Here is a 15,662-nt window from a genome sequence, read left to right on the forward strand (position 1 = left end):
GCTTCTCTGTGTCCAATCCGCCATTATAACTGTGCATTTTAACTTCTGTACTTTCACTTCTGGAAGTTTTATTATTTTCTAGTTTCCTGTTATAGTCTCAGGCTTATCTTTTATTCTTTGAAAATAGTAAGTATATTTGTTTTACAGTGTTTTCAGATGTCAGCATCTGAAACCAGCATAGAACTTTTTCTGCTTTCTTACTGGAGGTGTCTTATTTCCCTACGTGCTTGGTTATCTTTGCCCGTGTTTGGTCATTGCCCTTGAAAAATCAAGAGGTCTCCTCCAAATCTAGGATGGAAATGCCTTCCTCTAGAGAAGAACTGAGTTTAACTCAGTTACCTAGAGGTAGTAACACATGGCGTGACGCCAGGACCACACAGGCTGTGCCTGCCTGGCTAGATTCTAGACACCTTATTTGCTGTGATCAGTCCCTTTGTTCCATTCAAGTTCTGCTGAATACAAGACTATATATACAACCCTTCCTCTGTTGCCCTCTGGACATCCACATCTTCCAAGTAAAAACCCAGTAGTCAATTCTACATTATCTTTGCAACTCTTCTGTAAACCTAAAACTATTCTAAAATTATTTTCTAAAAAATCCACGACTTGTCCAATTCACCCATTACCATAATCAGCCCACTCTCCACCTATCCCATTCTCTATCTTTAGGATCAATTATTATGGGCACCTCACATCTTTCAAACTCTTGGGAAAAAAAAGCCTGTTTGATCTTAAACAACCCTACTGGAATAATACCTAATAGACAATAATAATTATATACATTGGAATAACTTCAAAAACTCAAAAATAGTAGTGGTTCAGATCTAGCAATCTAGATCTTTCCCCATGACCCCTTTGCTTTTGGTCAATCTCGATGACAGTCACAGAATATAACCCATGTTATAACAATTTCTACTTCAGCTGCAATCTCTTTCTACATATTCCATCTTAAATTTCTCCATCGGCTACTATTTTCCACCTACATTTTGATTGCAACACAACCTTTTCCTATTGCTTCTAACTGAATCCATAAATTGTCTTTGCTGACATGGAGGTAATCATCTCGATATACTCCCACTTCCAATTACCACACTTTCAATCTTCTCACCCTTCTGTATTCAGTCTTGTCCAGCCTGGCCTCTAAACTTGAACAACTTTCTGCTCCTTGCTTGCCTTGTGTACATTTGTCTATGCAGCTAATAGGGAATAGGATTCCATCCGACTCCAGACAAAGTGCAAAAGAAATAATATGCTTGTATTTAACATTCTACTGATGAATGTAGGTGGAAACTGTAATATTGAAGTTAAAATTGGGCTTTGTATGCTGATTTCATTGCTTTTAAGTGTGGGTAATAATTAATGATGCATGTATCTGAGGTTTGCAATAAACAGCATACAATCAGTTGGTGTTCTAGCTGCAAGTGAGAATTAGAGGTGAAGGCCTAACACAATGGCATTTATTCATAACTGAGTGCTCATTTAGCACTGAGCATCATGCTTAATTGCTGAGGACAATTAGCTTCTAGAAACCTGAAAAATGAAACATCACTGATAGATTACCATTTATGGTAGAAACCAAAAGGTTCTTGATCAGTTATGAGAAAACTCCTGACAAAAAATTCAGGAAAACATTTCAAACACTGAGGGGAAAAGAACCATTATCACTATTCGGATTTCCTGTAGCAGATTAAGTAAGGCTCTTTTCACTGAATAGGCATAAATACAATCTAATTTCATTTAAAAACAAATCTGAAGCATTTGGCATAATTTTCAAAACTTTACTGCCATGCTATAGACAATCTATGGAACTACATAATGGAAAATTTCATAGCTCTTTTTTTATTTTGTTTTTTAGTATTCACGTGTAGGGATTTCTTCTAAGTTAAAATGACCACCTGTAAACAGATCTCTGTTCATATATTTGATAAAACACCTTTCTTTCAAAAGATCAGACAAATGAAGAAAAATGATGCTGGTTACCATGGGCATTCAATTCTGAGTTAAATACTACGTCAATACAATCCTATCAGGTATTACTCCTTAACAGGCAGAGATATTAAGACTTGGAGAATGTGGAGAAACTTGTACAATGCAAGGTCATGTAGGGAGCAAGTGGTAGAGCAAAGAATCAATCACAGATCGGTCCGGCTCCAAAGTCCACGTTCGAATCTCCATGTTATACTTCCCCTGCCACAGAGATTTTCTTTTTTAGAGGAACCAAACACTATGGAAGTAAAGCATATTTTCATTTCTATTTCTCTGGTCTGGACTAGGAGTTCCTTGTCAGTAGAACCCATATTTTTATATAACTTTGCTTTCCCTATTCCTATTAGACCAGCAGTATCAACGAATCATTGCTAAATTTAAAGGGGACAGTGAATTCATCACCACTGTGCCTAAGGTGGCAGGACACATTATAGAATGTGGCTTATTTGGAAAAAGGATAAACTTTTTAACAAACAAGTTTGAAATGCATACATAAACTTTTCAGTGGCCAGCTTTGTGGTGTTTGTTGTGAAATGATTGGACATATAGCAATCTAGCTGAGCCACAAACAGAAAGGAGAACTGTGGCTACTGTAAAATGGGATTATTTCGGAAACAGCTTTCTTTCAAGTCAATTTGTGAAGACAAAAACATTCTACAGGTAACACTCTGTATTCCTAGCCTGGTACTATTTTTTCCCCTTAGCACAGGTAGAAAAACTAAATACATAGCTTTCAAATTGGGACAATAAATTTTTTTTGGTCTGTTGCCTTTGAAAAAAGATTATGAGACAAAACACAAAGAAAGACAAACATCATAAAATAACCTTTATACAGGATTAGTAGATCTGTTTACATATAAAAAACAGAAAGGACCTCATTACAATTAGATTTCACATAAATTACACAGATTGACTTTTTTAAAACTACTATTCAACTTCATTTAAAGTCCCTTTTAAAAATTTCATTTTGAAGGCACAGTGCATGAGATAAACCAAGACTGAAGCACTTGAGATGAATGAGTGTTGGGCACCTCATATGAATAGCTATAGAATTGTTCTGGAGCCTGGGAATGTCACTCTGGAAAAACAAAGAGGCGAAAAGTTGATTTTTACTCTGAGCATAAAAAAAATACCATTATGTCCTACCTCCGGAAAATCTGCAGCATGGCCAGCATAGAGCGTAGCCAGTACACTCATGTTACGCCATTTATAAAAGTCATAATCATACATATTTGCATAATTTATATCCAATTGCCTTAAGATGGTCACCTAGTTTCAATTTCATAATATGTGCTGTCTAATCAAAATCAACTAGGACAATATTCTGAAAATCAAATGGAATATTAATTAATCAATGCTAAAAATTGGAGAAATGAGTGTTGGGAGATATTTCTTCATGAACGGTAAATCCAAGTTTAGTTGACATTAATCAAGGGCCCTAACCACCCCCAAAGAATCTGCTTTAGTTAAAACAAATCAGAAACTCAAAGAGCTACCAAAAAGTTTCTAGATAGAAAATCACTGAACATCAACCACGGTCGAATTTTTTGTAGTAACAATAAAGTTGCTATTGTTGAAAACAATTCTATCAGAGAACCATAAGGCAGGGCACCATTACAGCATTCATAGCCAAGAAGCTTTTAATACAGCAGGGACAAAACCTAGCACAAGTGCATTTCTGGCAACAAGACGAGAAAACTATTTACTATTGAGAATAAATGGATATAGGGGAGCAAGTCATGGTTACTGAGTAACCTGGTATTAGCTCAGAAACACAATAAGCTGAGGCATACGACTACCTTTTATTTATTTGTCAACTCATAATTAGTTTTAAGTTCAATATTCATTAATTCAGCAAATGCCGTCCAGGTGAAAGTTACCAAAGATTAACCAATCAATCATACTGGGCCGAATATACATTATGTTTGCTTTCTGGAGGATGACAAAGTCCCAAAGCAAATTCCCTCCAATGAAAATTGCAAGCATTCCTCAACTGGATGGAATCCCAAACACTATGCAAGTGTTCAGTGAAATACAGCAAAACCAAAAGGTCTCTCCTTCTGAAATTAACTTGAGTTCATTTTATGGAACTGCATTAACCGTACATTAACAAGTACATTTACACAGGCAGACACTTTGAACATTACCTACTCAATCACTTTGCCTTTATTAAGGAGCTGGGAGGGAAGAAGGCTTACAAACTGATCACCAGGACAAAAAACATGCCTTGTGAGGAAAGAAAGGCACAACTCAGATTTGGGCAAATTCCTTAATACTGTGATACTTACTTGCCTCCATGACTCCAGGGAAATGGAAAGTCTCTAGGAGAAACACTGAAGAAATGCATTCCCTATCCCCTATGGCTTCAATGCCTTAAGCAGTTAATGTGGTCTAAGATTAGATCCACAAATAAAAAACAAAGCAGGGCCGAGAACACAATCTTAGTAGTCATGATCCTATACATTCATGTTCATAGGTAACACAGGCTGAGAAGGTCTTATTTTCCAGAGCAATGCATTATTTAGAAATTCATTAAAGATTCAAGATTTATAGCAGAATTTGGTTTTACTTTCAGGAAAAATTACTAAAAGAACTATTTGTATGTTCATTTCTAAAAAATTTTTATACATGCTTAAAAGGCATGGACTCCAGCCACTGTGATGTACAGTTAAAGATATGTTTAACTCAAAAGAGAAATGAATTTAAAAGGCACCCTCTACTGAAGACCAATGCTAAAAAAGTAAAGGCTGTCATATCAACTTCGTTTCATTTCCACCTGCAATGTCCCAACCAGGGCCAGCCACTCTGGCCTTGTTGGTTTTCTGACTTTGCGCTCTTAAAAGTAAAGCTCAAAAGAGCAATGCCACCACATCATCCCCTTAAAGAAAATGTAAAGTATTATTAGAAGAAGTTAAACCACATATATTTCATGAAGCATTAGCTGTTCTGTGTATGTGGTCAGGTGAGAATGGGGTGGCAAGGGCTCAAAATTTAGAGTTGTTAATGATAGGATTAATACCAGAATGGCTTAACCTTGAACCACCCAAATTTATCGCAGATACTAACAAATATCGTGACCTCATTATTCCTGCTTAGCCAAATCTCTTTTTATAAAGCCACTTCGGGTGCATTCCTCACAAAACGTGGAATGACCTACATGGGTGGTAAACCACTCCAGAGGAAGGCTTTGGGATGACTGATACATTAATGGATATAGAATACAATTTGAAAAGATGAGAGCAAGTTTTTTGATCCCCTGATTTAGTACAAACTCAGCAGCAAGTTGGCCACTAAAAACATTCAAAGGTATTAAACCATTAGATCATTGGTAAGACTCATACTTAAAAAAAGCATCAATTCCATTGAATAGCATGATATGACAGACACAATAAAATGCAAATCTTTCAGGTCTTTGCAATAACCTGACTGGCAGTGAAGATGATACTTTCTCACCACAGTGTTAGAGCACACGGCAATCCACAGTTTACATTTTCTTTTAATGGAGGGAGCCATATTTAAATGCTTTCAATTGAACTTTTAACAAAATTGGTTGATCAAAAAGAGACTGCCAAATGAAACATTAGGACAAAGAACCCAATCACTTGCAGAGACCTATATGAATAAGACTGGCCAAGCTATTTCAGTAACAGTAGGATATCCGTAGGCTTGAACTGGAGCATGAACTGTAGTTATTTTGTGTTCAAATGTAGGTTAAGGACGTGCAAGTAGGTCTCTTCCACACTTCCAGATATTTTCAGTAGAATTCAGATCTTGTACATTGCCGGGTCATCTGAAAGCCATAAGTGTACAACACAGAAAAAGTTTCAAATTTAGGAAATATTAAAGAATTAGGCATTCCTAGAATAAACTAGTGCTTCACAGATAAAAAGCAGCAGCACCTGTGGGATTTTACCAAGTTAAAAGATATGCCGCACGAGTTTTAGCTTTTGGTAGATCTCCCTCTCAGTTCTATTCAAATGGACATTTAGATCTTTTACAACAGAGTCAACAAGTTCTCCCGTAAAATGGGGGTATTAGAACTTTGCCAAACCTTATAAGAGAGGTAGTGAAGTCCCGCTTAGAGCACTGCCCACCAGTTCTGATCTAACCTTGGAACAAGTAGAAAGCCAAATGCGGAAGCCCATGTATTCATTTCCTAATGTTATATATTTAAAAATCAATTCAGCCTCCATTAAACCTGAATAATAAGAGAAACTCCAGCTGCTTAATAACTAGAGAAAAGTACTTCTCAGTAGGTTGAGAAACCTTGAGTTTTTAAAGCTTTATGTCAGATTCTGACTGCTGTCCCTGCCTAAATGTTTCTGGATTCTTTTGGCCATTTAAAATAAAAAAGCTAAAGCCACTAGTAAACACCTGATGTGCAAAATATAAGATCCAAGTGGCTTTATGCAGTTATAACGTAAGCTCCAAACAGCTCATCTTAAATTAAAAAGAAAAACAAAGTGGCTGTCCCATCTCTGCTGCATAAATAGAAAGCAGATTTTTTTTTTTTTTTAAGGTAACAGTACTTAAAGGAGGGGAAGTTCAAAACCGCCAGCCAAATTCACAGAGGATACAAATTTAGCAAGTTAACTTCCCAAAGCTCTTTGAAGAAGCAAGAGAGTCTTTCTTCTGAATGCAGTGTCTCCCAAAAGGAACTGTAATTTTGCTGGGTACTTATGCTGGGAGATGTGCGAGGTCTGTTTCAATGTTTGCTAGAATATAAGGTTTCCTCTTCAGTGTCTGTTTCATCCTGGAACTCGTGGCTTAAGAGGGACTTCTTGGAGCCTGTTGACATCATGCGAATTTCATCTTCATACTCATCATGATGCTGCCTGAGCCGATGAAAGCCATCCTTATGTCTGTTAGACTTGATTGAGCAGATGCACCAAATAATGCAAGCTGTTAGGATCAACGCTGACATGGTGGCACCTATCAAACAAAATTGCCACTTGAGTGGTGTTCCACTTTAAGGATATGAATAAGCTGCTTACAGTGATGCTTTTCATAATATGCCCTTTACCTCTTTTATTTTTATTTCACGCACTCAAAAACAACCGTTTATTATTACACAGACAGTACGTGTAGAAAAATACAGATAAACGGGGCGCCTGGGTGGCTCAGTCAGTTAAGCGTCCGACTTCGGCTCAGGTCATGATCTCACAGTTTGTGGGTTTGAGCCCTGCATCGGGCTCTGAGCTGTCAGCACAGAGCCCGGAGTCTCCTTTGGATTCTGTGACTCCCTCTCTCTCTCTGCCCCTCCCCCACTCACGCTCTGTCTCTCTCTGTCTCTCAAAAAGCAAAAACATTACAAAAATTTTTAAAAAAAGAAAAAAGAGAAAAAATACAGGTAAGGAAAAATACCAAAACCCCAAGCCAAAACTCCACATCACATCTCCATTAACCAGAGATGATTTTTAATAACGCTCATGAATATTTTTCCACAGCTTTCCATGTGCATGTAGGTATGTGTGTGTGTGTGTGTGTGTGTGTGTATATATATATATATATATATATATATATATATATATATATATATATATATATATATTAACCACAATGAAGCCAAACTATTGCTCTACAACTGGCTCTATATCAATCAGTGACTTCTGCTCCTTTCCAACAAATTTTATCTCATCCCAAACCCCCATTTATTTAAAATATTTGTACATAAGTTATCAAAATAAGAGTCTTAGTAACAGAAATAATAACAAAATCATAAAAAAAAATTAAGTTCATGACAGTAAACGGGTGGCAAAGCCAGATTTAAACCATTGCTGACTCAGAGCTCCCATGTCCGTCTAACCACTAAGTTATTCACACTTTATCTGGTTCAAGCTAATAGCTGTTTACTTTAAATATTCCACACTAGTATCTATGATTTGACCATATTTCCAATATACCATTCTCTATTAACTAAGACTCTTTCTGCCACACACCCTGTAATAAAACTTGGTTATTTTGTGTCAAGTCCAAATTGCACTTAGAAATGAGCCAAGGTTCTCTGTATCAAAAGGATACAATACAGAGTATTTATTATTGTACTATACTTTTTTTTTTTAACTTTTTAACCTTTCAGTAATTCAAGCTATGGCACATATTAATCTTGGAGAAAACAGGATCCACGATGTACTGTATTGTATTTTAGAGAGAGAGCACGAGTTGGGGAGAGGGGCAAAGGGAGAGACGGAGAGAATTTTAAGCAGGCTCCATACTCAGCACAGACCCTGATGCAGGGCTCGATCCCATGACCCCGGGATCATGATCTGAGCTGAAATCAAGAGTCGGATGCTCAACCAACTGAGCCACTCAGGTGCTCCTCTTCCTTCTATGATCTTGAAAAAATAGAATACAAGTCAAAGTCCAAGGGACTTATGATCTTAATATAAAGCAAATCATTCATTCAGTCAATAACTCTTCATTAAGACCCACTATGTGCCAGCCATGGTTCTAGGAGCAGGAGATGTAGATAAACTCCCTCTTCTCTCTGAGGCTTTTATGTTTTAGTGGGAAAGATCGAATATAGACAAGTAAATGACTAAATATATAATATAATGTCAAATGGTGATAAGTCCTATAATAAAAAAAGTGGGGTAGAGTGACAGGGGTGCTGTCTTAGCTAGGGTGATCAGGGAAGGTGTCTCTCTGGAGGTGACATTTGCGTATAGACCTGAACACGTGAAAGAGCAAGCCATAAGAACATATGGGAGAACAGTGTTCCAGAAAAATCCAAAAAAATGTTTAGATAAGGAGGTATTAGAAGAAAAGTGATTAGCTTCAGGTGATTGGGAGGCAATCCACTCTCAAGTTGAAATGTCAGAACCGGTTTTAACTTCAACTACTAAAAATTTAAATTTCTTTACCTGATACAGTTACCACAAGCTCCCTTGGCAAACCAAATATCCGGTTATCTGTGTCAAAGACTATTACCACAGAGCTAGCTGCATCATGATGCACAAAGACCTAGAGGGACAAAGTGCAAGAATTACAAAAAAAGTTCCCTTAAGGTATACTGTATCCTGGGAATATTCCTAAGGCCTTTATACCAAACCAAGGAGATGAGTCATTGTCATCACAAGTATACAAAATGCTATAAAAATTTCCCTTGTGTTGCCAAAGCCTAGAAAGATAACAAGATATCATAAGCAAGCGTTGGTTATACGTTGTGTTTCTTTATTCCTCACAAGAGTTGCAAAGAAAAATAGAAGTACTATTAAGAATAAGAATTTACATGATACTACTTAGTTTGAGTTTCTCACCTGTGAATGTTGTTGCTGATACCCATCAGCGATGGCATTGATATTATGGACGCCTGGGGCTAACAGTACATGGAAATAGCCCCCTTCTTTTGTGTGTACCTTTATTCCTTCATTGAGTACAATGACTGCTTTAGAAATTGGTTTTCCAGTCTTATCTTTAACAAAACCATGAACTCCCTTGTGGACCTGAAAAAATATTCAACATAGAAATTTGTGTTTCCAGATATTTCCAGAGGCAACAGCCTGAGGCATGATAAAAAACAATAAACAGGGGCGCCTGGGTGGCACAGTCGGTTAAGCGTCCGACTTCAGCCAGGTCACGATCTCGCGGTCCGTGAGTTCGAGCCCCGCGTCAGGCTCTGGGCTGATGGCTCGGAGCCTGGAGCCTGTTTCCGATTCTGTGTCTCCCTCTCTCTCTGCCCCTCCCCCGTTCATGCTCTGTCTCTCTCTGTCCCAAAAATAAAATTAAAAAAAAAAAAAAAACGTTGAAAAAAAAAAAACAATAAACAAATGAACAAAGCAACAGCAAAAAACCCCCATAAACCTGGCTTGTTGGTCCTTCCCCAACTGCTTCTGACCTCATTTGCTACTCATAAACTGCTTCAGAACATAAAGATGAAATATGTGAAAAAAGAACTCTGATAACAGTCAAAGCTTAAAGTGTCGGAACACAAATCTTCTGATATCTTGAATGATTTACTTTCCAGCACAGTATACTTGCTCAAAGTAACTAATGCATGAGATTCAAATGAAAAAAATGTGCAACATCACACAGGGTTAAATTATCTAAATTACAGCAGATTCCAGATATGTGAAGTCACGGCACTGACCTAGGTGATATAAATTCAACAAAACTCTTTCCATACATATTTTTAAAATAAATAATAAAATTTTTAGTAAAAAATTAAGAACATGTTTTGATGAAGATTTTCATTGAACATATTCCTGGGAGCTTGCTTCTAGTTAAAAAGGGAAAGGCTCACCTCCACCAACATGCTAAGAAGAGATTTTTTATTTTCTGCCCACAAGGAAGGGAGTTGTGCTGCACTGGGAAAGTAGCAGCAGCTCGTGTACACTGTGATTTCCGGACAGTGGCCATAGGTGACACTATAATCCTGGAATATAAAATTCAAAAACGAATGTAGAAAAATGAACACATGAAAGTAGGAGTGAGGCTTTGTAATGCAACAATGAATAGAAAGAAAACCTGGGTGATGTAAGCAAAGAATCTGTAAAGCATTTTCTAGCAAATAAACTGCTCGGTATTATAATCAGTCACAAACATGGCTGTTGCTAAGAGAGTCCTTGAGACTAGGGACTAGGTCTAATTCACTTTTGTATCTCCAGTGCTTGCCATGGTGCCTGGCAGGTAGAGGAGGTTGACTAGGGTTTGCTGAATACAACCCTATAAATAAGTGCATGCAGATGGCCAGCTTTCCTCTCAACTCTGGAACGTCAGCCGTTCTCAGAGCTCTGGAGGTAGAAGTACAAGCACTCACCCTCTGGTACCTTCCACTGCTGGTGACGGCAGCCACTGTTTACAGAATAGCAATTATCCAGGCACAGGAACTGCTGCTGTGGACAGGTTCCCAAACCTGTTTTTTTTTCCTTATTCAGTTAATGGTATGAACTCATGTCCTCATGCAGACATGAAATCTCTTGTCTTTGACTTCGGTTTCTTGCCATCATCCATAATTTGCCAAATCCTGTCAATTCCACCTCTGCAATATCTCTGAGACTTCATCCTGTGGCTCCATTCCCATCGTCACCACCCTAACCCAGACCCTCATTTTTGTTTGTCTAGGAAATTCTACACTAGTCTCCCCACGCCATTCTCTCCTTCCTCCAAACTATCTCAACCCACTACAGAGAGATTAATTGTTCCATAGCACAGTTCCAATCATGTTACTATATACCTGCTCAAAACCTTCAGTGGCTTCCCATTCCTTACTAAAACAAAGTGTTCAAAGCCCCAAACTCTCTTTCCATTCTTGTCTTCTGCTGCTCTCTGTTACGGCTCTTGTTCTAACTAAACTAGACTGCTTATTGACCTCTGCCCATATTGCTTTCTCTTTCTAGAATGTTCTGCTGCACCATCTCTGCATCCCAAATGCCATTTTCTCTAAGAGAAGACTACATCTCTGATTAGGTGTAATCTTTTCTGTCTTTAATTTCTTATGGCACATTGAGAGTTGCTCTCTTCTAGATCAAATCAATTAATTATGTAAAATAGTTATTTGTACAATGGGACAGGAAATATATTTCATTTATCACTAGTATAGCAAAGTACCTCATACATAGTAAGTTCTTAGTAAATAAAGGAGGGAAGGCAGGCAGAGATGAGAATGAAGTCAAATTTCTAGTTGCACATGTTAATGAACTGATGAGCTAATCACCCATCTAACAACTCCTTACTAATCTGAAGTGGATGGACAACCAATTAAAATGCTATCAAAAAGAAATTAAAGAAGACCTAAGTAAATGGAAAGACATAACTGCATTCATGAATAGAAAGACAATACTACTGAGATGTTAATATAACCCAAAGTGATCTACAGATTCAACACAACCCTTAACAAAATTCCAACAGCATTTTTTGATAAGAAAGAAGGAAAGAAGGAAAGAAGGAAGGAAGGAAGGAAGGAAGGAAGGAAGGAAAGAAAAAGAAAGAAAGAAAGAAAGAAAGAAAGAAAGAAAGAAGGAAAGAAACGAAAAGCAAAGCCAATCTTCAATTCAATTGAAATATAATTGCAAGGCACCTTGAATAGCCAAAAACAATCTTGAAAAAGGAAAAAGTTGGAGTACACACACTTCTTAATTTCTTTTTTTTTTTTAATTTTTTTTTTTGTTAACGTTTATTCTATTTTTGAGACAGAGAGAGACAGAGCATGAACAGGGGAGGGCTGGAGAGAGAGGGAGACACAGAATCTGAAACAGGCTCCAGGCTCTGAGCTGTCAGCACAGAGCCCGACGCGGGGCTCGAACTCACGGACCACGAGATCATGACCTGAGCCGAAGTCGGATGCTTAACCGACTGAGCCACCCAGGCGCCCCTCTTAATTTCAAAACTTACTACAAAGCTACAGCACTCAAAACAGTGATACTGGGGGAATAGACATAAAGACCAGTGAAACAGAATTCAGAGTCCAGAAATAAACACATACATCTATGGTCAACTGATTTTTGACAAGGGTGCCAAGACCATTCAAAGGGAAAGAACAATCTCTAAAACAAATGGTGCTTGGACAATTAGATTTCCACATGCAAAAAAATGAAGTTGAAATCCTACTTCCTATCATATACAAAAATCAACTTAAGATGTATCAATGACCTGGGGCACCTGGGGGGCTCAGTCAGTTAAGTTGAAGCCTGCTTTGGATTCTGTGTTTCCCTCTCTCTCTGCCCCTCCCCAACTCGCACTCTGTTCTCTCTCTCTCTGAAAAATAAACATTAAAAAATGTAAAAAAAAAAATATATACATATATATACACACACACATACACATACACACATATATATATACATACACACACACACACACACACACACACACACACACACACACACACACACGTATATATCAATGACCTAAATACAAGAGCTAAATCCATAAAACTCATAGAAGAAAACATGGAGGTAAATCATGACCTTGGATTTGGCTATGAATTCTTAGATATGACAAGAGCAACAAAAAGACAGATAAGTTTGACTTCATCAAAATTAAAAAATTTTGTGCATCAAAAGGCATTATCAAGAAAATGAAATGACAACCAACATAATAGAAGAAACTACTCAAAATCAAACATATGATAAGGGTTTAGCATCCAAAATATATAAAGAATTCTTATAACCTAACAACAAAAAGACAACCTAATTTTAAAATAGGCAATGGAATTTTAAAAATAACAAAATAAGGGGTGCCTGGGTGGCTCAGTTGGTTAAGCATTCGACTTTGGCTCTGGTCATGATCTTGCAGTTTGTGGGTTCGAGCCCCAACGTGGGCTCTGTGCAGACAGCTCAGAGCCTAGAGCCTGCTTTGGAGCCTCTCTCTCTGCCCCTCCCCCACTCATGCTCTGTCTGTCTCTCAAAGGTAAATAGATATTAAAAATTTTTAAATAATAAATAAAAACAAAACAAAATAAAATTGGCAATAGAAAAACAGACATTTGTCCAAAGAAGATGTACAAATGGTCAATAAGCACATGAAAAGATGCTCAACATCATTAGTGTTTGAAGAAATGCAAATCAAAACTACAATGAAGTTCCATTTCATACCTGCTAGGATGGCTATAATTAAAAAAAAAAAAAAGAAAAATAATAAGTTTTGATAAGAATGTAGAGAAATTGGAACTCCTATACATTGTTGGTGGGAATGTACCAAATAGTTCAGTGGTCCCTTAAAACGTTAAACATAGAATTAGAACATGGGTAGCAATTCCACATCTAGATATATACCCCAAAGAATTGAAAATGAGGGCTCAAACTTACAGTTGTATGCTGTACAACTTGTTCATTATTCTATAGCCAAAAGGTAGAAACAACTCAAGTGTTAAACTGATAAACAAAATGTGGTATATACACACAATAGAACATTATTCTGCCATAAAAAGCAATAGAGGACTGATACAGGCTAAGAAAATGGTTGAACCCTGAAACCATTACGCTAAGTGAAAGAAGACAGGCACAAAGGACAAATATTGTATGATTGCACTTATAAGAAATATTTAGAATAGGCAAAAACATAGAGACAGAAAGTAGAGAGGCTACCAGGAGTTGGGGGGTTACCAGCGGAATCAGGAGTTATTGCTTAGCAGATGCAGAGTTTCTTTCCGGGGTGATAAAAAAGCTTTGGAAACAGATGGTTTAGAATGGTGATTAGTTTAATTATATTAAATGTAATTAATGTCACTGAACTGTACAATTAAAAATGATTCAAATGGTGAAAAAAAATGCTGCCAGAGGTTAAGTTGAGGGCTGTCTTATCAAGAAAGCCATGAAGCAGCTGCCATTCACTTTGCTTATATCAGAAAAGTCACCTATTCTGTCATTCAATGGCCAACAATTATACGCTACTTTGACTGCATTCTATAAAGCATACCTTCATGCTGCCCAGGTGACTGTGCCATTCTGCTCCACGCATTACGCCTCCTGGGATATTCTCATCTATAAAAGCATTGAGAGACAGAGGCTCAACAAGACCTTAAGGTAAGACACCCTCAGTCCCTGAAAGCACCAACAAGAACAAAGGGTATGGAAAATACTTACCTGATTTATTTGGGCAACTGGGCTGACCCATGTGCATGGATGGATGATTATTTGCATAAAGAGATGCCAAATGCTTCAGAGTCTCTTTGTTTTCCACTATAAAAAGAAAAATTCAGAAGTTGGAGAAATCCAAAAAATCTTACTCCAAGTTCAACTTCATGGATATAAAAGTCCTCTTTCTCTCCTTCTAGTTAATCTTAAACCCCACTGAAGTGCATTGAGGAATTATTAAAATTAATCACATAGTTCTGTTGAGCCCAGGACAATCAGACTAAGAAGATACACATCTTTCTTGTATTAGAAGGTACTAATGGTTAGTTTACACAACAGGACACCACACTAAAATACAAACTTGCTTGGTATGTTTTCTTACATTTAGGGCAATGAAGGCCTAATAACAATATTCCTTATAAGCTGCATTTAAACAACACAAACTACCTCCATATACGATGGCCCCAGAGAGATTCAAGAAGCAATTGTTAAACTCATCTAAGTGCAACCAAGTCACGGGGTGCCTGCATGGCTCAGTAGGTTAAGCATCTGACTTCAGCTCAGGTCATGATCTCACGGTTTGTAAGTTTGAGCCCCGTGTCAGGTTCTGTGCTGACAGCTCAGAGCCTGGAGCCTGCTTTGGATTCTGTCTCTCTCTCTCTCTCTCTCTCTCTCTCTCTCTCTCTCTCTCTGCCCCTCCCCCACCCACGCTCTGTCTCTCTCTCAAGAATAAATAAACATTAAAAAAATTTTTTGTTTTAAATGCAAGCAAGTCAGTCAAGGTTTAAAGCAGGGAAGGGCGATTCTGTATTGCTAAATTTTTTTATTAATTTGTTTTATTTTTTATTTTTTTAAATTTACATCCAAATTAGTTAGCATATAATGCAACAATGATTTCAGGAGTAGATTCCTTAGTGCCCCTTACCCATTTAGCCCATCCCCCCTCCCACACTCCCTCCAGTAACCCTCTGTTTGTTCTCCATATTGAAGAGTCTCTTACGCTTTGTCCCCCTCCCCATTTTTATATTATTTTTGTTTCCCTTCCCTTATGTTCATCTGTTTTGTCTCTTAAAGTCCTCATATGAGTGAAGTCATATGATTTTTGTCTTTCTCTGACTAATTTCACTTAGCATAATACCCTCCAGTTCCATCCACATAGTT

General features: G+C 37.5%; 1 protein-coding gene across 1 annotated transcript in view; it reads right to left on the minus strand.

The window, feature by feature from the left end:
* Positions 1-2,799: 2,799 nt before the first annotated feature.
* Positions 2,800-15,662, minus strand: part of CPD (carboxypeptidase D) — an 80,813-nt gene continuing 67,950 nt past the window's right edge. Inside the window, exons 16-21 of the mRNA XM_042917187.1 lie at positions 14,511-14,606; positions 14,344-14,408; positions 10,229-10,360; positions 9,246-9,431; positions 8,850-8,949; positions 2,800-6,918 (exon numbers count right to left, since the gene is read on the minus strand). Of these exons, the coding sequence (XP_042773121.1) occupies positions 6,692-6,918; positions 8,850-8,949; positions 9,246-9,431; positions 10,229-10,360; positions 14,344-14,408; positions 14,511-14,606 (806 nt within the window). The 3' untranslated portion in view covers positions 2,800-6,691. The remainder of the gene's footprint in view (positions 6,919-8,849; positions 8,950-9,245; positions 9,432-10,228; positions 10,361-14,343; positions 14,409-14,510; positions 14,607-15,662) is intronic.

Source organism: Panthera leo, chromosome E1 (assembly GCF_018350215.1).
Source record: "Panthera leo isolate Ple1 chromosome E1, P.leo_Ple1_pat1.1, whole genome shotgun sequence".
Taxonomy (NCBI): Eukaryota; Metazoa; Chordata; class Mammalia; order Carnivora; family Felidae; genus Panthera; species Panthera leo.